The sequence below is a fragment of the Archocentrus centrarchus genome, chromosome 14 (assembly GCF_007364275.1).
Source record: "Archocentrus centrarchus isolate MPI-CPG fArcCen1 chromosome 14, fArcCen1, whole genome shotgun sequence".
Lineage (NCBI taxonomy): Eukaryota > Metazoa > Chordata > Actinopteri > Cichliformes > Cichlidae > Archocentrus > Archocentrus centrarchus.
In genome coordinates, this window is record NC_044359.1 from 33,436,492 (window position 1) to 33,460,805 (window position 24,314).

At 42.3% G+C, this 24,314-nt stretch overlaps 1 protein-coding gene across 3 annotated transcripts in view; it reads right to left on the minus strand.

Moving 5' to 3' along the window:
• The window catches only part of dscama (Down syndrome cell adhesion molecule a), a 100,252-nt gene that overhangs the window by 60,474 nt on the left and 15,464 nt on the right, over positions 1–24,314 (minus strand). For all 3 annotated transcript variants that reach the window (XM_030745885.1, XM_030745886.1, XM_030745887.1), the window contains exons 2-3: positions 18,211–18,528; positions 17,961–18,110 (exon numbers count right to left, since the gene is read on the minus strand). In XM_030745885.1, the coding sequence (XP_030601745.1) occupies positions 17,961–18,110; positions 18,211–18,528 (468 nt within the window). The remainder of the gene's footprint in view (positions 1–17,960; positions 18,111–18,210; positions 18,529–24,314) is intronic.

Below are 24,314 nucleotides of genomic sequence, written 5' to 3' on the forward strand. Positions count from 1 at the left end.
CCCATGATCTAAAATACCCAATTAAACCCTCAATGTAATTTGGCCAACAACAGCTCATGAAAGCACAAAAACAGCGGCTGGTGAGAGGAGAAATAGCCATCAGCAACCCTTATTACCATATTGCTCTAAATTACCACAATCACCGGGGGAGCATTTAACATGCCACCACCCAGTGGAGGAAAAAGAAGTCTTACAAATAATGTCAGAATGGATGTAACTGATTTACATTCTGCTCTCTTTGTGACTGCGCTACCAGTTGCTGTTGTGTTCAGACTAATTAGGAGGTAATGAGAGTGCAATTGGGCACTGGGCACATTTAAAGACAGCGAGACGGTGACAGACAGACAGGCAGACAGACAGGGACAGTGAGCTCAGGTGTTCAATGACTTGTCTAAAGCACAGTGCTGCATGGGCAGATACTCCAACATCACCACCAACACCTGACTGCTACTCACAGACGACAAGGCAAAAGGCAGAGTGTGTGTGTGTGTCTGTGTGTGTGTGTGGGGGGGGTGAAGGAGGTAGGAGGACTGATATGAAGGAGGGGGATGGGGCAATATGGCTGGAGCAGGTGGATGGAGCTGGTTAGCAGCAGGACTACTGGTGCTGTAAATGTGTTTTAAAAAAGGCTGACATTCTAGGACTGCTTTCTGCACGTATTTTTTTTTTTTTTTTGGTTTGTTTGTTTTCATGTCTTTACTCTCGACAGTTTTTTCTTCAGTCTTTTTCTCCTGCTTTGTCTGCTGTGTGGTGCATATGTGGATAAAAACTGTAGAGGAGAAGACAAATGTGCAACAGCAGTCTTTCTGAAATATGCCTCCCCCAAATTTCCCTTGTCTCTGTCAGACTGAGACACATTCTCCTGTTTAGGTGCAGAGTGTGTGTGTGTGTGTGTGTGTGTGTGTGTGTGTGTGTGTGTGTGTGTGTGTGTGTACTGGGGGTGGGTAGGGTGTGTGAGTGTGTGCGTGCGTGTGTGTGTGTGTGTGTGTGTGTGTGGGGGGGGGGGGGGGGGGGGGGGGGGTGGTTACTGTGGCAACCAGGAGAGTGACTCCTAGACATTGGTATATGCATAGGGAGGGGGAGAGACAGATAGAGGCATGGAGGGAGAGGTGGCAGAGAGAGGAGAGTGCTGGTGAAGGGATGTAGTAGGGGAAGGAAAAGGTGGTGTGGTGGTGAGGGAAGGGTGGGGTGGGGTGGAGGAGGTAGAGTGCAGGAGGCAGATCAGAGGGAGGTGTCAGAGGGTTACTGCGCACAGAGATTCACCCTCTTTTTTCTAGCATGGCAGAAGAAAGGGAGGCAGAAACAAAAGGAGCTGTCTTTTGAATGGTCGCTGTGCTGGATTGGACTGTCAGCGCTTCCTCCTAACAACCTTACTTAGCTTGCTGCTCCCACTCCCAGACACTTCCTTACTCTATGTCTCTCTTTCAGAATACACCACACGCTTGAGTCTATTGCGAGTGATTCTCAGCTAGAATTTTAACACTGATATTGCTTATTGCATTTAAACTGGTAGATTATAGCACGTACAGTAATACAATATATTTTGCATCTGTGCCTGCACCTTGACCTGTTTATTTTTTTAATTGATTAATCTACCTATTATTTTCTTGCTTTTCCGCATTGCTTGTTTTATAAAACATCCAAACCCATTAACACAGGTGTCTTGTTTTGTGTGTCCAACAAGCCAAAACCCAAAGAATCTCAGTTTACTATGATGTAAAGAGGAACAAAAGCAGTGAGTTCTTGCATCTGAGAAGCAGGACCAATCACAGGTTTAGTATTTGGACTTGATAAAGGACTTAAAGTGAGAATATGTAAATCTCAAAGAGGAAACCATAAATTCTTAACACAGTGTGCTCAGTTCAACACATTCAAGGTTTTGTTGCCTTACAGTGTGTGTTAATTCTTTCATTAGTACTTTAATTTAGTACACTATGTACCTTTTTCTGTAGCATATAGATTTTGACAAGGTAGCATTGTCTCAAACCAAATATGGTGAGTTTTTGGAAATGACATTTGCAATGTTTGACTGTGACTGCTGTGCTAGTTAAACATCTGCGATTTCTCATGTATCTGACCAACAGAACTCATCGGTGAGGTTCCAGAAGTAAAAATGCCTTTCATATTCTCTATAAGGGTTTTGATTATGAGCCATAACACTGTAACCATTCAAAGTAGACTCAGTGGGAGCTACAACAATAAACATAAATGCTAAACAGCATCACAACTCGTGTCGTGTGTGGTTTTACATGCATCGCCTGAAAAAAATATTGCTGCTGTTTTTGAGGCATCATCCCTGGCATATCTTCCTTCTGCTGAAAAATGTTTGCTGCTCTCTTCGATTGTGCTACGGAGAAAACCTGGTGACAAACTGAAGAAACACTGTGAAGTACATGTTTGCTGTCAATTGACAATTGACAACATGAACTTGTTTATGTTTGACATGTTTCAGTAAAATTCAGCCCTGAAGCTGAATCTGAACGTTCAGAAATACGTTCTGAGCAGAAACTTTATGGGTGGATAAAATTATCTTCCAGGATTATTTAGACCTCGGCTCATCTGGTGGAAACACGTAGGGCACCTTTAACACCGAATCAGTTTGGTTGGGACTTTTCTGGTTGATCCAAACTCAAATGAAAATGGACTGCAGTCCGCACCAAACATCCACCATAAGCTAATGGTCAGACCAGGTGCACCGGGAGTGTCAAACTGTTTTGGCAGGACATTGAGGAATTACACAATATTAGGCAGGCTCTAATGCTCTGGATACTTGGTGTACATCTGCATGGCAGAAATTTCAGTTATTGCAGATTTTGCCCCACTTTCAATGTAAACTTTGCATTTTTGTTTTGATAAGGCCAATTAACCTTTTTACTCTTTCAGAGGCACAGTGACTTCCCTGGCCTGTTGTGAAGACAAGAGGAGGATAATACTAAGTACCCTCTGACCTTATGACAGGAGCCCACAGAGAAACAGACTGCCAGAGACAAACAGAGCTATGGGGTGAGTGTAATAAATATGCTGCCCCCTATAGTGGTGATGACCTTATAAACAACAACAAACTGTCACTATGGCCAGGCCTGCTGGGAGCTGCCCTCCATGCAAGGGCAAACGGCCTGGAATTCACTGGACAGGACAGCTAAAGCTCGCAGAAGAAACAGTTATGAGATGTTATACCACAGGACAAACATTCGGGCTCCCAAGGTTCATTTTAAGTGTTTGTTTTAACAATCAGTCACTCTCAGTGAGAAATGACATTTCCATTCATTGAGCAGCCAGCTGATCTCTGTGTTAAGATTGCACACTTCAGTCAAATCTTTCTTCCAACATAGCATTTTACAAACAGCATAGCACAGCATTTATTTCACAAGTTATCTGTTATATTTACCCAGATAGAGCATCAAAAGTCTCTTCGATGCAGCTATGGTGAATGCGTTCCTACTGTGTCATGTAATGCTAAGTGACTGCTTTTATTATACAAGACAAGCTATGCCTGCAATCGCTGTGATCTCAGCCAGCCGTTCTGAATCAAACAGCAGAGGAGAGACATCCTTATTTTCAAGGGGGACTTTCATGTCACTATGAAGGAGACGGGGAAGAGCAGCAGCAGAGGGTTAGAAGTCAGACTGAGGCATATGGCATCTTGAATTTTGGGCAAAGAGAGCTGACAGGTTAACTGAACATTTGGCGGGGGTAGGCTCATGGTGTGGGTGCAGAGGGAGAAAAAAGGGTAAAGGAGAGGTGGATGCGTGTGGATTCTAGTAAATGTGTGTGTGCGTGCGTGTGTGTGCATGCGTGTGTGTTTTGGGTGGGAGGAGTAGGTGGGGAAGGCTGCTAAACACTCCCATCTGTTCGTATCCTGAGGCGCTTCTAGGGCAGTTAGCTACTGTCTTATGCAGATGAGGTGTTGCTGTGTTGGCTCCTTCCACTTACAGCAGATAAATAATGATATAAATATATAAATATATTTGAATAATAGGAATGGCAGGATGAGGAAACAAGGAGCAGCAGGGTCAAGCTGTTTCCTAGGGAGCATTTGCTTTTTACCAACTGATGATCACTGCTCCTCCAGGATGTGTGAGAGCTGTAACTACGTGCTCATTAGAGTTTGCCTTCCTCTGGGCCCTGGCACTATCCCAGGAGAGAGATCTGCTTAACAAGGGTCCTCTATGCATACTGACATACATTATATAAGCTATGAAGATATACTAGAATGCTAAGTTTTACATTTGTACTCCAGCTGATATCAGTGTTCAAATTACATATGTCTCAGTCTCTTAATGCTAAGGCTATTACAAGTGAAAATCACATACATTTGTATTTAAGGTTGCTTGATTACAATAACTGTAATCTTTATTATAACATAGCTTTCTCTGATCGCCTCATACCAACAATTTTTTATCAGGTATGAACAAAATGATATTAATTCAGCTTAGTTTTACTTCATATCTTGACCTAGTTGTCTCTGCCTTCCCTCCAGGGGCTCGTGTCCCATGGGGCCCGCCCCACAGTTTGAGAAGCACTGCATTAACAAGCATAATTTATTTATGGAAAAACCGTTCTTTGACATTGGATTTCCTTGAACTATGATTCAAATAAAAAACAAATAAATCAAAAAAACTGGTGGACGTGGCTGGGGTCACAGCAATTCAGGCCCAGACTGGTGGGTGTTTTTGACCTGCTGGTCCCTGCCATCCCACAGTGGAGGCCGTGGGATTTTGTGGATGCAGGCAGGGACAAAAAGAGGCCCAGACGGCAGTTTACTTGCAGTCCTCCTCGACAGCCACAAAGCGAACAACCACCTAACGGCCAACAGACATTAATGACGATTCCACATGTTCACCTCAAGTAAAATGTTTTACAGTTTTTAATTATTCTAGATAGATCGTGTTTCCATCACCTTTCACTCGAGCTGAACTAAAGAGAGTGAGTCTCTATCTAATTAACCCTTCAGCCCTATTCAGTATTCCAAACATCTGGTTAATGGGAGGTCTTTTCTGGCTCCCTCAGAAATCAAATATGATGAAAAAGACTAAAGGTAATTAATAGGGCTAGTACAGGCATCTTAACCTAGCATGCTTTTCAGATGGCAGGACAAACTAGAACTGCCAGAGAAAACCTGCAAAACAGAAGAGCTATGCCCAGAACCACTAACCACCGAGCTGCTGTTCTGTTCTGTTCTATAAATCCAAAAAAGAAGAGAAAAAAAGTCCCACTGACCCAAAATCCAAGTTTCTCATACTGAATGAAAGATTGAAGTTAGTTATTCAAGCTAGCGGAAAAGAGGCTAGCATGCCTCAAATGTGCATATAACTATCTGCATGGACATGCAGTGTGGCAGCTTGCAGTTTGTTTACATTATTGGATCTCCATTAGCATCTGCCATAGCAGCTGCTAATCTTCCTGGGGTCCACAATGTCCTTGAAGGATTTCGCAGCATGTCCATAGACACTGATTCCATTCTACACTTTGTCAAAATAAAAGAGGCTTTAAGGGGTTGACTGTTGCATCACCCACACCCCTGTTCTTAGACAGTCAGGTCATGCGTGTGCTTCTACTAAATGATAGCATATTCAAATGAGGATAAAGGGCTTTTGGTGGAATGAGGGGGAATAACACAATAATGAGTGAAGAAGTGGAGGAAAGAAAGCAAAGCCCAGACTGATCTGAATCTGGTAAACTGTCAGAGAGAGGGATTACCCTACCAAATCCCTGGCGAAAATAGAGGCCCAAGTTATTTACTAGCCTTACAACCAGCTGCAAACCATCTGTACTTAATTGTAAGACACAAACTTTATGAAGATCAACTGGGGATTTGGCCACAAAGCTCCTTACACCACTGAATTGGTGTCTCTGCTTCGAGGGAGAGTACGGGAGGGAGCTCGAGACTTGTCACATGTGCTTTGGAGGACATGAACTTGACTGTGCTGTCTAGTTTATCTCAGGGTCCTGTCCTGCTGAACACAATCAACCCTTATCTATAATTGTAAAGGCTGGAGTGTAGGCGCTGGGATCTAAGTTCTATTTTACAAAGAATATATATGCCTGATTGCATGGACAAGACATTAAAAAAGCCAGGTCAATGTACACACGCACGCACGCACGCACGCACGCACGCATGCACAAGACTGCTTCAAAATATTTAATTGGCTTGAGCCTCAATACCTTTTAGGATGAAGCCAGTCATTAGGTCCTGATTAGGCATGTAAGTGGCCTGGTAACCTACACTTAGCAATGGAAATCAGCACTGGGAAGACAATGCCTACACTGGCCATGAGACACAGGGCTAGTCCAAAACCTGCATGTGGCATTGTTTAATGTAGGTCGTTCTGCATTATGTTGTTCTTGGCAGCCATCTGAAGACAGATGATAAGAGGTCCTGTCCAAGCCGTTGAATGGCAGGTAGCCAGCTTAATCCTATTTAACAAGATCTGGGCTGAATCTGGGGTGGGGCATATTGGTGGGGTCACGCAAGGAGCCTGTTGGGGTCAGGCTGTGGCTTAGTGGAAGGTGTGGTCCTAAACACTGAGCATTTTATACACAAGATACAATCCTTTTCTTGGCTCAAGCCGATCCTTAATAAGGAAAGAGTTGCCTATTAGGTGCGTGTGAATGAATTAATAATAGCAACATTCACATGCAAAATGGCCATGGCATCGCTGGAGAGAACGAATAAATAGGAGAACAGATCTATTTCCACGAGTGCAACACTCACACAAGGGTCACCCAAGAAAGAATATTGTAGGAGCTGAACGGGTGGCCGCTTTAACTCATTTATTTTCTTCTAGTGCACTAATCCCTTCCATCTCCATATGTTAAGTGGTGGAGAGGGAAGCGGTAGTGTGTGTGGTATACAAGCATGGGTGGGGCGAAGGGGTGGTCAGGGATTAGGCCATCCTGTCTGGACGTACGCCTCATATAATTACACTAGAAGGGCCGGTCCTTTTGCATCTCTGTCCAGCATGGGTGTCTTGGCCTCAGGGCAGCCATCAAACTTAAAAAAAAGAAAAGAAAAAAAAAGCTCTCCTAAGCCTTCACCCTGAGTCTGACTCCAGCTGCTCTGAGCACCAGCAGGTTAACCAAAGATGAGTATGCTCTAGAAAATGAATTACTGTCTGAAAAAGCCCAAACAGATAAAAAAAAATTAATTAAAAAAAATATCTATACAATCTCACAAAATCAGATTTCATAAACTGTCCCCAATGTCATCCAAACATAAATAGTGGCCTGTAAGTTTGTCAGTGGTCTGCTCTCTGCATGCTCGTGTTATAACTTGTTATAAATACCCTGTAACCCTCTGCCCCATACCCGGTCCTCCACCCTCTTCCACCTCTCTTCGTTAGCATGTATAATCCCTGATGGCCCATCTGCCAGACGCCAAAGCCACAAAACACAGAGCAAACAAGGCTGGAAGAAGCAGGCCATTATGGGGCCTCTTTGAATAGGCCGACTGATCACTTACATAGGTGTGTTTGCTCAGGCCCCACACAGGCAAACAATATTGCTGCTACAGCGCTGCTATTTTCACACACACATAAGATACTATTTGAGCTCCGGGAGAATCATTGTAGCTGATGAGAAGTGCACCTGTTTCTGGAGAGGACAGATGTGTGTGAGCACTCAGGGAGGGCTTTCTTACATACAGACCCTGTCATGTTAAGCAAGAGAAAAAGAACTGCAGCTTAAACCCTGAAAGGTTAAACATAATCCAGTTTTTAATATTACTTTGTCATTACTAAATATATGTAATGCTGAGTCTGACACAGCTCAAACATTCTGCATAACTTTACAGCATTAGTTGGTTCTTTATAACACATCTCTTTAGCAGAGGTTCTCATTCTGTGCTGGAATAAAAGCCTCGGTTAGGAATAAAAAAGAACCTCTTCTCTGTTTTTCAGAGCACCTTTGATTTCTTATGTGAACTGAGAACCACCGATGTTCTTACTGTAGCAACACAGCCTGGCTAACACAAAATGGCTGCCTTGGACTGAAAGAGGCAGTAAGCCAGAGCAGCAGCAGCAGCAGCAGCAGCTGAAATGTAATCCTGGTTGGGAGGGAGGGTGGACGGGTGAATTGAAGGGATCAAGGCGCTGGAAGACACAATGTAATCAGGAAGAACGTCTGCACCCCAAGAATCAGACCACAAACTAAATCTTAGGACATGTGTTTGGAAGCATAAATTGATGCACGACACATTTGTTGTTAGCACACTACGGAGAACACATTTTTAAACATGCATTTAAACACTCTGCACACCGTGCATCAGAATTTCAGCTCACATGTGATATTGGTGCTCTGTGCTTGAATGTATTTGCTCACAAGTGAATGAGATCAAAAAAAAAAGAAAAATTTAAACAGCTGATTTCTCTGTGTGCTTAAATGGATGCTGCCCAAGGTCACATGACATGGTTTCCATTTTGGTTGAGTTGTGCATGTGTGCATGTAGAGCAGTGTGTCAGACTCAAAGATAAATACCAGCAAACTGCACATGCAACTTTCAGCCTGAGCACAGAGGTGACAGTTTAAAAAAAATCTAACTACAATGTAAACAAAAAAAAAAAAAAAGGAAACTGCTACAGCGAGCTTAATAGCTGCTCGGAGAGAGAGCTTATCTTCCCACCACAGCTAATATGAGCTTCTCAATTAGATGAAAGGCTCTCTCTCTTTCTCTAATTTTTTGTTCAATTTCTCCAGGCAATTTATTTAGGGTGGGGAAAAAAAAGCCAGAGCAAACCGTCATTGGCTAAGTGCATGGCGAGTCATAGCAAACTCCAGCCAATCAGGCGGCGCTCACCGCATCAACTCAGGCCCTCAGCAACAACATGACTATTTACTGTATGCAAGAGAAAAATCTATTTGGGGTTCATCCCTGCTCATCCAGACACAAAAAACATTCAATTCAACCGTCCCCACACCTGAACAGAAGAAAAGAGACTAATTTTACTGCTTTTCCTATTTTTCTGGACACTTATGATCATTACCTCGGGGGTAATGCAAGTACCAGCACAAACCTGAAACTGTGTTGTTATTATTATCGATGGCAGCAGAATGTGAATTTTTATTTTACCTCATGAAGGCGGGCAGAGATATTTTTAGACAGCTCACTCTGTATTCTGCATTATGGATTAACTCAGATTATGCAAAGGACCCTTCATGTGTTAACTTATCAGTTTAACTTCTTTGTCCTCTGAATTAATTTTAACACCGACCCCCTTGGTATTGTATCTCTCGCTATAGTTGCAGAGTGGAACTAAAGGATTATGCAAGCATTTCCAAAAAATTAGGTTTCTTCACCTCTGACAAACTAATGTAAAGCATTTGTTGCCACTGCAAGATGAAAATTCGTTCTCTACGGGGCATTTGCATGCAGAAAGAAAATATTCAGATATTAAGTTCTAATGTGTAGATATACCTTAAATGAAATACTGCATAATTATTTTAAATTAATTATTTTTTTTTTGTTGTCATTTTACCTTTTCATTTTAAAAAGCATCAGCTGTGATTATTATCATGATGAGAATATCAAGAAGATATCAAATCTTTTAGGTTTAATTTTGTTTAATGAGAATCAATATTTTTTCTTTTGTTTTTACTTTGAATGTAAATGAATAACAATCTACAAAAATGAACAGAAAATAGACAATAAACAGCTGTGGTATTTCATTTTGGCCTTAAAGCTCTTTTCTTTACTGAGCGTAAAATATACACTATATAAATATCTTTATTGCTAATTTTCTGTTATGATGGTGCATAATGTTTAATTCATAGGTAACAAAATCCAAAAACATGAAATATATATTTTTTTAAAAATAAGCAACCTTTGTCCTCCAAGCTCGGGTCCTCTACCAGAGGCCTGGGAGCTTGAGGGTCCTGTTCAGTATCTTAGCTGTTCCCAGGACTGCGCTCTTCTGGACAGAGATCTCGGATGTCATTCCTGGAATCTGCTGGAGCCATTCTCCCAGTTTGGGGGTCACTGCCCCAAGTGTTCCGATCACCATGGGGACCTTCACCTTCCACATCTTCTCTGAGCCCTTCCTATTTATCAAGCTTCTCTTGTTTTCTTCTTCTTCCTGCCATCACTTGGTATAGAAACGCCTATCACCAGTTTGTCTCTCCGTATCTGGAAATCTCACAGTATCTTAGCTCGGTCATTCTCAGCCACTTTTGGGGGGTGTATCCATTTTGACCTCGGGACCTCCAGGTCATACTTGTCACATATTTTCCTGTATACTATGCCTATAGAAAATCAGCTTAGAGTTTAAAGTAAAGCTTCTACCAGAGTCAAGGTTTACGTTTCACAGAGTAGAAAAATACTGCTGCAGCAGAGTAGCCATATGTGACAGGACACTTGGGCAAAGATGGGTGAGATGTGCAGAGTGTGTAGTGGGAGCTACAAATCCCAGAATACACTCTGCATGCTACATGCGTTGCTTGGGGATATCTCTCCCTCGCTGTCTGAAATGTTCTTCTATGAAGGTGATTTCCTGTGGCAGCTCATCGTGGAAATACCTTTCTACAGGTCACCTTTGTACTGGCACCAGTTCCTGACCGAATAAATTCACTTCATTATTCACAGCTCTGATCAGCATCGTGAGGTGAGATAGGGTGTGGGGTTGTCTGATTGACTTGTATAACAGCTAAGGTTGGTACCATTTTCTTTTCTTACTTGGATCTAAAGGCTTTAATGACGCATTCTTCCTATCCCACATACAATTTAAATGTTTACTTATTTCCAGGAACTCTGTGAATAATAAAAATAACAGTGCAAAGTACATTTAAGGGCAGCTGAGTTTTACATGGAAACAATAAAACATCATAAGATCTGTCAACAAAGGAAGACTGCTGTGCACTTGTGCAAACAATCACACGTCAGTCAGGGTGATGTGGTGATGTCCGATGACATTTAATTTCTTGCCTGTCCCTTGGTGTAAGAATCACCGCGAGGATGTGAAACGGAGGGCTCGCACGTCATGAATCTGCATGAAAGCCCAAGTCATGATTTTTTTCCTCCCTTCTTTCTTTCGTTTACTTCCTTGCCATAAAATGCATCACAGACAGGGACAGAAAGGGGGAGAGGGATGTAGAGAGGGAGGGAGGCTGTGAATAGGCAGAGTGAGTGGCATGCATGGACAGCCCCTCTGTCTCTCAAAGACACTGCAGCAGCTGTATGCATGCGATAAGAGCAACCATTCACAGCCAACTCCCCCTTTTCCTCCTCCTACACACTAACACACACAAATGCACCTCTCTCTCTCTCTCTCTCTCTCTCACACACACACACACACACACACACACACACACACACACAGATAGACACACACAATGATGTGCATATGTACACTAACAGCCTCTCTGCAGGTTCCTCCACAGAAGCTGCAGTTTGAAGCAGCTTCTGTCACCAGTCAAAGGTCTTCCCTGAAAATCATTTTTGTTTTTCTCTGAATTTTCTCTGACGTAAAAGCACAGCTGAGTTAAACATGGTTCACATGGTGAGGTTGGGGTGGGGATCACCTGTCTTTTTCCCTTCTTTTTGTTATAACAGACACAGCATTCAGTAAATGTTTCTGAGATCTTGCTGTTCGCCTTGTGCAATGCCTCAGTCTGATCTCAGATCTGTCTGTAGTTAAAGGTCTGGACATTATTGTCCTTTAATAACATCTTATGTTTTTGTATAGAACTGGGGAGGATTTCTTTCGCATCTGCACCAATACATTCTGTCACACTGTATTCCAAAGGCTGGAAGATCTCTCTCCAACTAAAGACACACAAACTACAGCTTGAGATTAAGAGCATTTAACATACATGTACCCATACAGTAAACCCTTTTTCCCCAATATGTGACATGGGAATTTATCAAACTGCCACACCAAACCCTTTGATCCACTGATAAGATCCAACCACAAGTCCACACAGTCCAAAGAATGTCTAAGTGCCAATTAATTGGTGACTCCTTCCACCATCAGCTCATGCTGCACTTATAGCTAATCTGTATCCTGGCAGGGAGCCATGCATGACCTGGCTCCCATCCAGGTCCAGGAGCTGTTGAGGCAACAGCCTTGAGCTAGCCCAGCACAGCGCGGAGCAGTCTGGAGAAGATGTGCCAAACTGCAGCAGCACAAAGGAGACCTCACTGTTTATCAAAGATTAAGCAGTGTTTAGTATCTCGACCCTCCTCCTCTAGCCAGCCTGGGCTCAAATCCACACACACACACACACACACACACACACACACACACACACACATGCACACAGATATCACAAATATGCCACCACCTCCAGCTCACACCCTAATTGTTCCCTGCCCCGAGAGTTTAATAAAGAACAAATTGCGGTTATTGGTGAGCAAACAGCACAGTACGGAGGTGGGAGTGTGATCATTGCAGCACCAGTGCAGCGAAGAGAGAGAAAGGGCATCAGCCAATTTAATTAATATCTCTGTCAGTCTCAGGCTAAGGCTGGAGCAGCAGGCTGTGTGTGGAAAGATTTGGAGTAAGCATGCAGAGCGTTAGCATGCTATTATAGATACACTTATGTTTTCTACCTACAATGTTGTAATAAGACATTTATAACACTGCAATGTGTGTTCAGCTGCCAAACATGGTTTATTAGACAGTGCAGTACAGGAGGCAGTGATGCAAAACACTTGTATTTGTTTTGATTCACACATTTTCTTATTTAATTTTTTATAAAGCACTTTTTTTTGCAAAGCTCATGCAGGCAACAATATATTTTTCCAAATATTTACTATTAAACTGTCATTCTGTCACATTCAAATTCATAAACTTTAATCATTATTCTTAGTGTTTATTTAGCATTCTTGACAGCATAATGTAATTTTAAACAATCCATCTATGAAGCTGTCTATGTACATCTTGTTTTCATGCCCAGTAGGTTTGTGTGCATTTTTGTAAGCTTATCATGCTGCCTGCGCACTGCCCAGCCTAAGTGTATCTACCCGTCATGTTCCCATAATGCTTTGTGGCAGCTGCAGCCAGATTCATGCACACAGGTATTGATTTTCTTCCCAGCTTTTTTTTTTTCCTTCGGTGCAACCCTTTATTTATCTCGCTAAGCCCCTGCCACTGGGTGTGAGGAGAGAACCAGCTCGCAGCTTGTGAGAGGACACAGTGAATTCAGCATGAGAGACGCTTACCACATAACCTGGATTTATTTTCATTTATCTGTTATTTATCTGGCAGCGCTGCGCAGGGGCTGAGTATAATCCTGCTCTGTGTGGGTTGCATGTGTAGGTATGCATGTGTGTATTTGTGCTGTCTGTCCATCCGTCCATGCAAACACTCCATTCTCCACAGGCCACCTGACCCATTTTTCTGTGTGAATAACAATACTCCAGCCAATCATGGGCAGACAGAATGACGAATGTTGGAAAAAGACTACATCCAGCCTGTCACACGTCAGAGTCCCAACCCTGCCTGTCGACAGAGTGAGGCAGAGATGGAAAAAGGGGAAAAGGGAAAGACAGAGAGAGAGTTATCCTCACTTTTCTTTCCCTCCTCCTTACCTCCTCTCCCCCTACATCTTTACCACACAGGGGCCGGTGAAACTATTACCCACCTTCCCCTGTCGCTAGCTCAAGGTTGTGCTTTGCCAGTGGCAGCACTTCCTACATGCATTCTGAGAAAAGGGCAAAACAAGCAAGCTGCAAGGCTGCTCCCAAGAAAAGCTGTTCATTATAGCACACTACCTGTAGGCTACAACCCACGGTATATGGTGAAGGATTAGCTCCAATCCTGCCCTCTGCGCAAATGTTTACACTGGAGCTACATTGAGACTATGAAGCAGGAATGCAGATTACTTGTGTGTTCATACATAACCTTCCATTAAATTATAATGCAATCACGCTTTAATGAAACATTTATATAATCTGTTAACATTTTTATTGTTAACAGACTGCATGGCACAACACATCTGCCTCCAAGGGCATCTCAGGGTGACTGAGTGTATCCATAGTGATGCAAATACCTTCAAAACACACAGGTCAGCGTAGCCTTTCTCAGATCAACTGTGCAACCCTAAACTCTTACCTCTGTAGCTGCAGGATTAGTGAAAGAGAAACAGTAGGCACTGTGGAAATGCATGACAACGTCCAGCAGCCTTTTGATAGCAACTCGTGATATTTACTTCAAAGGTCCATTATACACAGCCAATTAAACCATAATAGTGTGGCTGGCTCCTCTCCCTCCCAGCGATGGCTGCAGGGATCGAGGCTGGCTGCAGAAGTAACTCAAACACACGTCCCAGATGTCAACAAACATGAAAGAAACTGTGAAATGAACAAGATGGCTCACCATATAGCCAGAGTGAATGTGTAAGAGCAATCTGTAATCTCCTAAAAACAACTGTCTCTACATGCCACCAAATCCAGCAGTACCATGCTGCTAAGTGTGAGATATTACTTGTGTAATCTAGCACTATTGGTTCATTTGTAGGAGAAATAAGTACAGCAGAGGTCAAAGGTCCTCTATATTTGTATGACAATATCATAGAAACAGAGCGTAAAGAGGTTGCAATAGAACAACAAAAAAAAAGAAACAGAGGAGAAATGAGGAAGGGCTGAGCAGAGCAAAGAGTATCTGTGTGATAGCCGACAGCCCTTGTGCTTAGCTCGTGTACTGAATGAAAACAAGCCCCTGTTTGAGTGCGTGTGTGTTTGTATGTGTATGTGTGAGTCTCTGCAGTATAGTGCTGGGGGGGGTCGGCCCCCTCTCAGCCTTACTGGTGCTGAATGCAGAGCAGGCAGCACCAGGCCAAGGCGAATGACTACAAGGCCTCCTCAGTGACTGCAGCACAGACTGCACCTGGGGAACAGCCCTGCACAGTAACACAGCCCAACTCCACAGACACCCAAAAGTAACCCTGCAGGAAGCAAATTTGCGTATATCAGCTACGGACCATAACTACCACATCTACAGAGCCAGACTGGAGTTGGTAAGCTGTGGTGATGCTAATACTCACATAATGAATGCTGTTGTTGTGTCAGCTTGTCCATGACTGATGTAACTGTGGAATATTTATTTTATATCTTTGTATATGCATGTGTGAATGTGTGTATGTATGCAGTATGTAAGTGTGTAAATCCTTTGATGTGGAACATAATTTACTTCCTTACATTCTTTAACAGGACAACCGTTACCAACATCAACATTTACACACACATTCAGCATTACCAGCACCAGCTATTTCTTAATCCCTGATTCTCATCACAATTTCAACATAAATATACTCTCAAACATCAACACAATTTCACACACTCTACACCACACACATCCTGCTCTTATCTGTTTCATTATGGAGGTCAGTTCCTACACTGGGCACCTCACAAGATGCATGAATTTCGCATCTCTCGGCCCATCCAGTCTTTTTACTTTCAACTCGGAATCACTGCAAAAATCAAACCTGTTATCGGCCATTTAACTGGAACTATTAGTTCCCACTCTAATCTTTTCCCATCTAGAGTACTGCAACTCACATTTCATGTGCCCTATTTAGTCGTCAATGGTCTGCCTTCAACTGGTCCAGAAGGTTGTCCCAAAGAAAGGGTGCCCTGATAGAAAAAATCTGATCACCCTTGGTCCTCAACTGAGACTGTGGGACAGCATGTGCTGTGTCAGAGATATACAAGCCCAAAGCAGGCCTTTAGGGTCATCAACAAACTCTTCTAAAATGAATAGTCAACCAGTGAAGAGAAGCTAAAACAGGGGTGATGTGTTCTCTTTTTTTTTTTTTGGTTTTAGTGAAGAGTCTGGCTGCTGCATTTGGACAAGTTGTAATTTGTTAGCTCAAAGCATATAACGTGCTACAATAGTCAAACCTAGAGGAAATAAAGCATGTATGACCATCTCTAGATTTCATTTAGATAAAACTGAGCTGCTCAATAGTCATGTTATCCACATGAACACTGGAGCTGTGTTTCCTTGCTGCAGTCACTCGTCCTCGTTTATATATATTCTTTTCTTAATAGTGTGAATTATTATATCTTTATTTATATTTATAATAACTGCGGCTGCTGTTACACCCAAATTTCCCCTCTGTGGGACAATAAAGGCTGTTTCTTCTTCTTCTTCTTCTCTCTATATTGGCCGGGAATCAACTCTTAACTGTCCATTGTTCCACCTCACTGCAAGACGTTCTTTGTTCTTTCACTAAAACAAAGCTGTAAGATACTGAAAATACTGGAGCATGAAAAGGATGTTTTCTGCAGCAGCAGACCACCATATAAGCACTATATCACACAACTACAGTGCATTGTTGCTTTTATTGGATGGCCTGGCTGAAAGCATCATAATTTTCCATTCTTTTCTAATGGACACCAGGGTTTTTAAAGTGCTGCTTTGTTAGTGTACCCCGCAACAACTCGAAAGGGCCCGGTCCAGCGAGACTTACAGAAGGCCTGTCTGCACACCAGGCTACACCCTCCACACTGGAGAGCCACAGTCAATTATTCATGCCAGAGACAGAAAAGCTACATTTCACAAAGTTTTTTGTTTCAAGTGTTGATATTATTTTTAGTCATGAAATATTTAAATGCTGAAGGTCGGTCATCGGGATTGGGGAAGGGGGGGGGGGGGGGGGGGGGGGTCAAGCCATCTTGAGTTGAGCTGTCACTTAGTGTGAATACAGACTTAGACACACACACATGAAGCACAGTTAAAATGTGTGCAGCAGAGGATAAGGGGAGTGGACGGTGCATCAGTAGGATGTGTGCACTGAGACGTGAATAAAGACCATTTGCTCATGGATTCATAGGCTTCCGTCATCCATTATTTAGCATTGAGAAGAGCGGTGGATTGGTGGCTGGATGATTTTTTCTGACAGCGTTTACATGGCTGACGGCTACAGATGGGCCAATTTTTACGGCTCAAGATAAACACTTTGTTTTTCCAGCGCAGAAACTTTTTCTGTAAAGATAACCAGTGAAAAAGGTCCTCAACGATCCAGGGTGCAGAAAATATGATTCCCTTCAAACACTTTAACAGTGTGGCAATAACTGTAAAAGGTCCAGATGCAGTGTATTCAAATGACAGAACCTACAGTATAGGAATATAATCCCTGTATATGCCTGTGTCTGAAAACATGCCTGCGGCAAATCCATTTATGGACAATTAAGAGATTGCTATAGATTTCAACATGAACGATTTTGCCTCAAATGTCAAACATCAACAAAAAAGCAGCTACTAGCCGGCTTTTGCCCTGCATCCAAAAGCAAAATGGCATTAGCTCCTGTCTATTGAGTTTGCTAAATGCCCCACATAAAGTGAATTTGCCCCCCAGGGCTGGGAAACAATCACAGAGGCGAGTGTTCCATTTAAGTGATTTGAATGATCGGCGCTGCAGTGCTTCCTATCAGCCAGAGAAATGGGTCAATACACTGAGACTAAGTGACATGGCTGGAAATCTGCGCTCTTGTGGAAGACCGGGCGGAGGAAAAGGAGTGGGACCTCTTTGTCTTTGGGTCGGACAGATGTAGAAATAAGAGACGCACATGGTTTTCTGGTACAAGGTAAGCCTGAGATCACACACACACACACACACACACACACACACACACACACACACACACACACACACACACACACACACACACACACACACACACACACACACACACACACACCTCTCTTCTTCCTGACTGTAGTGCACAGAAGAACTGCTCCAAAATAAAAGAGAAATAAAAGAAATCTCTAGCTCTGCCAGTGCTTACTGTGTGTTTTCTTTCTTTCTTCATCAACACTAATATATCAAGAAAGCTTAATCCATCACTCCGTTAGCACCAAAAATAATACGACCACGTCTGACCACATATTGCGCATTGATTTTTTCTCACGCAAGAACAATGCAGCAAAGAGGCAAACAAGGTCCACATCAGTCACCAAACACTGATGCTGACTTCTACACATTATGCAGGAGTCACTGCAGTAAAGAAAGATACCATGACTTACCTTCAGGGGTGATTGACACTGTGTCTTTCTCCCAAGACACAACAGTGATGTAGGCCTCCACTGAGGCAGGGATAATGCACTTGAAAACCGCCACATTGCCTCTCATGGCTTTCTGGTCCTCCACCCGGACAGTGTAGGGCTCTCGTAGGACTATGAGGAGAGGACAGAAGGCTGTGTTGAGTTTAAAATGAAAAAAACAAAAACAGAGCTTTGCAGCAAAGCACAAATGTTGGCTGTCATGAGAACTGACCGGCCTTAATGTGAACATCTTGGCTCCTGATTCTCCCTGAGGGGTTCTCCGCTGTGCAATAGTAGGTGTTGTCGTGGATGAGTTTGCTGAAGCTGGAAGGGGGGATCTGGAAGATCTGAAGGGTGCCATTGGGGTGCACATGGCGGATCCCTGGCACATCATAGATCTCCTCGCCGGTGGCCAGGTACCAGCGCAGTGAGACAGCGGGCACACCTGCGGCGGGACAGGGCACCGATGTCCCTGTGGTGCTGGCAAACACTACCTCTTGCACAGATGCATTGACAAAATATAAGCTGGAACGTAGATCTTCACCGAAAACTGCAGAGACAAATGAGACCACAAAAACATGTCAAACATGGCAAATCTTTAAATAATTACCAAGAAACTGCACCCGCTCTAAAAGATCCCATCACGCCACAGAACGAACACATGTACATATTAGTGCGCTACTGCATTTGATTTTTTTCTTCCAATTTAGGCCAAGTGTGTTTTTCACAGGCTGGCTGTTGTGTTTGTGCTCACTGCAGAGATGAGAGGTGGCAGGAGTGTGTTTCTTGTTGTCTGTGAAGAGATACTGCAGCAAAGGCCCGAGAGAGTAGTAGTGGATGTGAAACAACAGAGCCAGCAGAGAGAGCCAGACCTGCCTATAGACAAGGCAGGCCTGGCCAGATTCAGTTCAGCTCAGTTCCATTCAATGAGGCTCTGTTGTCAAGAAAAAAAACATCTTTTTTTAAAGCTCTTTTTTCCCCTAAAGTTTCTTCAGTCAGAAGTAAACCCGGTGGGCCAGAACCTGTTCAATGAAGGGTCCCCTTAAAACCCACTGGATGGCTTTTTCAAAGTATGGAAGTTGCACACATTTTGTATTTTTCACTGTGTTTTACACCAGGATGCGTTTTTCTCTAAGTCACAAGAATGGAACGTCTCAAAAGAGTGCTTATCATCAGATTTACAGCCTTCTCATAGGACACACGGCCTGTGAGGTGGTTAAGCTAAAGAGCTATGCTACTGTATTTCTTTGTAATGACAGCAGATTATTTGAGACATACTGCTGAAATTAAATTTGGGCATCTTGGCCTGTTCATCATCAGTTTTATGAAATAATTTTAATGGCTGTATAGCTTTTTTTTGTTTTGTTTTACTACTTTTATTACATGAATATATCTGGATTTTGAACATGAACTGTATGGAATATAATTCAGTCTATTTTCCCCAATAAAAAGAGTTTCAGGTGGAAAGCACACAAACTAAAGTTGTTGTTGCTCTCGGCTGCAAGGGTCATTTTTCAAGAGGTATTAAAGAAACTTTTAAAGAAAAAACTCAGCACTTCAAGCTTAAATATTCATTCTGAACGGAAGGTTTTATTTAGCTTGTGGTGAAATATTCACACATTTCCTCTTGACAAACACATCTGCACCTACATTACGCTTTCCATAAATTTCAAAGCTGTTGCAGCAATTTTTAATCTTAGATCTAAAAACAAGTCATTCATCATTACAGCAATGATATTAGAAAATAAGCTTCCCTAATTAGCATTTGGATATTTCCAAAATACATGTACCAGCTGGTATGCAGTGAATTTGTCATGTGTGCAGCAGAAGATGTTTCCCAGTCATCTTAACTAATGAAGCAAGTCAATGTAATGTGATGCACTTCCCCTGCTGTGGATAAAAACTGACAGTGCAGCTCTGTGCTGTAATGGACAGCCCACACTGCCGGCATGCAGCCAGGAACACTGGCTGGATCCCAAGTATGAGGACTTGTTTAGTGCATCCAGCGCAAAATAAAGTTATGATGTGCGCTAACTGCAGAGGCTGTTTGTAGAATATTTCTATAAATCAACAGATTCAAACATTCATTGTGTACCACAGTTGTTGCTCACTGTAGTTCCTCCTGTACAACCTGTAACAATGGTATTGTGTCTGACGAGGAAGGACTCCAAGGCAAAAGTGTCCTCTGATGTCTGGGAGGAAATATTGTCATAATTTTATAGGTTGTCATTAGAAACAGATCTAAAAGACATTAGCGTGATTATGTTGTGCTGCTCATTATAATCAAATAATTGTTGTATCCAGTATGGCAAACACCAAATGAGTGAGCAACATTCATAAACATAAAAACATCTGCTCAGTTCAGCTGCCAATTCAAATTCAATTTTAATTTATGGTAAAAACTTTGTTTCCTAATGTGCAGTGCAAAAAAAAAAAAATTCCTCTTACACATATGAAGCAAATTTGTCACATTATTTGATTTCTGCAATCAGAAACTTAAAACTATGCAGCTTGTCTGTCTACATGTTGTCAGACAGATGAATCTCCCTCCAAGGAGCAGACATCCATAGATGTGGTTTTTTGGGCTAAATCTGGTGAGATGAATCTTGGTCTAAAAATATTTTCCATTATGTTAAATTCAGCTGGAAAGTAGATGTGGTCTCTGGTTACCACATTGCTTGTACTTCCTTCCTGTGTGCATGCACCTTTACATGTGATGGAATTCATATTTCTACCAGAACATACAAGGATGACAACAGCTGCACCCTGCATCTCCAAATTAAACAAAAAATTTCATTTGCAAATAATAATTCATCACTGCACACAGAACGGAACGAGTGATGAGCAGCCACTGTCATCATCTACTGTAAATATTTCAGGCATCTCTACTGTATGTCTGCAGTCTCTGCTCTCCGCTAATGTGGGCTCCCTCCTCCTGTCCCCGGCATGCTGGCCTGCCTGTGCGACAGCTGCCAATCCCCCCTCCCTGGAGACCAAACATTTTAGCGCTTCATAAATTCCTAATGAGCGTTCTCAAGTCACCGGCCACTTCCACCCACTGGTCGTTCAACCTGTTACAACAAACAAACAGTGCGGCGTACACATGTTTCGGCACATTTCTAGCTGCACTCACTTCACACATACAGTACTCAGAGGGGCCGGCCTGGAGGTGTTGAAAGGAGAAAGGCTGTAGTTGTCGACAGCTACAAGGCCATAGTTTCTTTTTCTGTGAGGTGGCAAAACAGGGCAGAGTCGCCATGATATGCAGTTCAGCTATGGGAAACATTACTGACTGCCAGCTTGGATATGCTTGAACTTGAACGTTATTTGCTTCTATTCAACAAATATGCCCATGTGGGCCCACAGTGGGTAGTTGTGGCTGAATTGTGGGGCTCAAACACAAACTTGGCCCACGTAGACCCCAGTTGGGCGTGTACAAACATGGTCGACAGCAGTTTTGCCCTTTGGGGCCTCCATATAAGCTTTCTTTGGTCAAACCCACTATGGGATTCCCCACAGAAAACCCATATGGGCTCCATGTAGGCTAGCCCATGTGGGGCCCATAGCAATTTTGCCCTTCGGGTCCCCAAAAGAGAATTCCGTTGGCAACCCCCCAGTGGGCTGCCCACTGAGGGCCATACAGATCTGCCCGCAGTGCCCCGACATGTTTGCTGGGTAGATTCCAATTGTTTGGGCAGCTAGCATTCAGCTTTAATTGCTGACAGGTTCTCTCAACATCTCAAACTTCGCTCTCAGCATTTGTAAAAAATAATTTAACAGCAGTACAGTTATTGTAAGGGTGTTTTATTTAAAGGTTAGTTCCTCATGTGGTTTTCCCCTTTGTTGTTTTCCTACCCTTGTCAGTGTCTAATTAACTTCACCTGTTCCTTCTTCTTCTTCTCTCCCTTGTGTGTATTTAGTCCCTCAGTCTTTGTTCTATCTCCCTAATTTGTCCTGTTGAGATGTTTCTTTTCTGGCACAATTTACATTGTTTTAGTTCGTAATGAAAGCAGCTTTTTTGAATTCTCCAAAAGAGTTTTTTATTTTTCCTTTTGAACGTTTTCACTAGAGTGACAGAACCATTTAAACTTGTAAGTCAACAATATGATAGCTCATTTATAAAGCATAAACCATTTACCTTTATTATAATTTTTATTTCCTCAAAACACTTGAGTTCAGAATAGCATAAATGCAGTTCACAAGCTGCAAGCAGGCCAAAATCATTAGATAGAGGCATAATAAATAATTAAGAATGGCTCTCTACCTGTAATGATACACTGAGAACTTCTGAGGGGTTAATTTACAGCCATGTAATCACACAGAGTAACAGCTTGTCAGTGGTTTTCTCAAGTAGGAAAATCTGCCATCAAGATGATCATAAAATCTCAGCATCTGTTATGAATAGCAGGGAGCTGGACTCTTTTATATGGATGACTGTTTCACCACAGTGCAGACATATTAGTTCAATCTGAACCTGAACTGCAACAAACTGTATAATATAAAGGCTCAGAGCATCCAAGAGTTATGTCTGTTACATTGTAGATACATGACTTGTCTTTCAAATGTACTGTTATGTTTACAATAATGGGGAAGCCCAGGTGATGGTAAGGTTGATCTAAAATTACTACAATAAAATATGTGAAGCTATTGACAAAACCAGGTCATCAAAGTCTTTAGATTTGATCTACTTTCAGGTCGAGCTGGGTGCCGGGCTTTGATATTAGATACTGAGTTGTGAATAACACCTCCCAGCGACGGGTCTGTGAGGAAAAAAAAAAATCAGACAGAATCTGGATGCTGTTCATATCAGAATAATATTCATATTTATTCTGTAATGACCAATCAGGGACACAATGGTCCAAATGAAAACAGTCATCCTGCAGCCAGTGACAGAGTGATGAGGAGCCTCATAACTGCTTTTGTCTCAATCCGCTTTGTGCCAACTCATAAAGAATTAAGACCCCCCCCCCCCACAAAAAAAAAAACCCTGCCAGATCCCAACAGTTTCAGATAGATACAGTGGGAGGGCATTTATTTTTTAGAGGAAAATAGTAAGGGTGGGGGTTGGATGGGGAGGCGGAAGAGCTGGAAAGCTCTCAGACAGTGACATGCAGGCTGCTATTAGCAGAGACAGAAAGAGAATGTAAAAAAAAAAAAAAAAAAAAGGGGTGAAGGGTGGGAGTGAAGCCATGACAGAGGTCAAAAGCACATTGCATCTTAGTTGTCTTTCACAGCCTCCTTCAAATGAACATTTTTCCCTATTTTAATCCTCTTCAGTCTCTTTCTCTGTTTGCATTCTTCTCTTACCTTCATCTCTCCTTCACACTGCTGTAACCCTGCCTTTAACGTTCAGATTTGCTCCATCTTTACAAAAGAATACAGGTACAAAAAAAAAAAAGAAGCAATGCATGGAACCAGCTGTCCACAGCCTCCTGATCCGTATTTATCACCCACTGGATCTTTCTTGCAGCTGGCAAACAGTGCAGGAAATATATAGAAAAGAACAAACACACACTCTGTTCATGGTTCTATACAAAAAAAAAAAATATTAAAAATCGGCTACTTTATCATCATTCCCCTTCATCCAGTAATAAATCTGAATCAGGTTAATACTAGACCCTCCCCATAGTCTAGTCCCTATTACTCTGACACTGAGAATTATCTAATAAAGCAGAAATTGCATAAACATAATTTGTATTTTGGGGAACATGATATTGAATATTTAGTTGTAAATTAACAGCCCAAGACAATTTATCATAATGCTTGCTTGCAAGCGAAAGAGACAGTATGTGGGAGGCTGTTGGCTGTCATCAAGCGTGTACACCACCGTTAAATAATAATCTTATTAACGGCTGTCATAAAATAGTAAGATGTAGCACATACAAATGTGCATCTGAAAGACAGGTTGTGAATTGTTTTTGCAGAGGGATAAAACTCACTTTTGAGGATCTGATGATAACACTGGAACCACATGAGCAAGATCAAAACAGGAGCCAGCAGAATGTTGAAACGGGAGATAAAAGATTTATGTGGACCCTATCAATACTCAGTCAGCCGTCAGCCTGGTCGACAGATAATGGCTGCAGTCTGCAACACTTTGGTCCACATCTTGTAGGATTTGCTTCTGTTCATAGGGCTGCTTTTCATAGTGTTGGGTGGTATATCAATATTAAAGAAAATTAATTAATACAGCAATTAATAATTCATGACTACTTCTCTTTAACATGGCAAACATCATGGAACACTCATTTGAGACAATCAATTATGTAAGACTAATAATTGCACATTTACTAAATTACACGGCTGAAACGTAAGCAGGTTAATACTAGCTAGAAA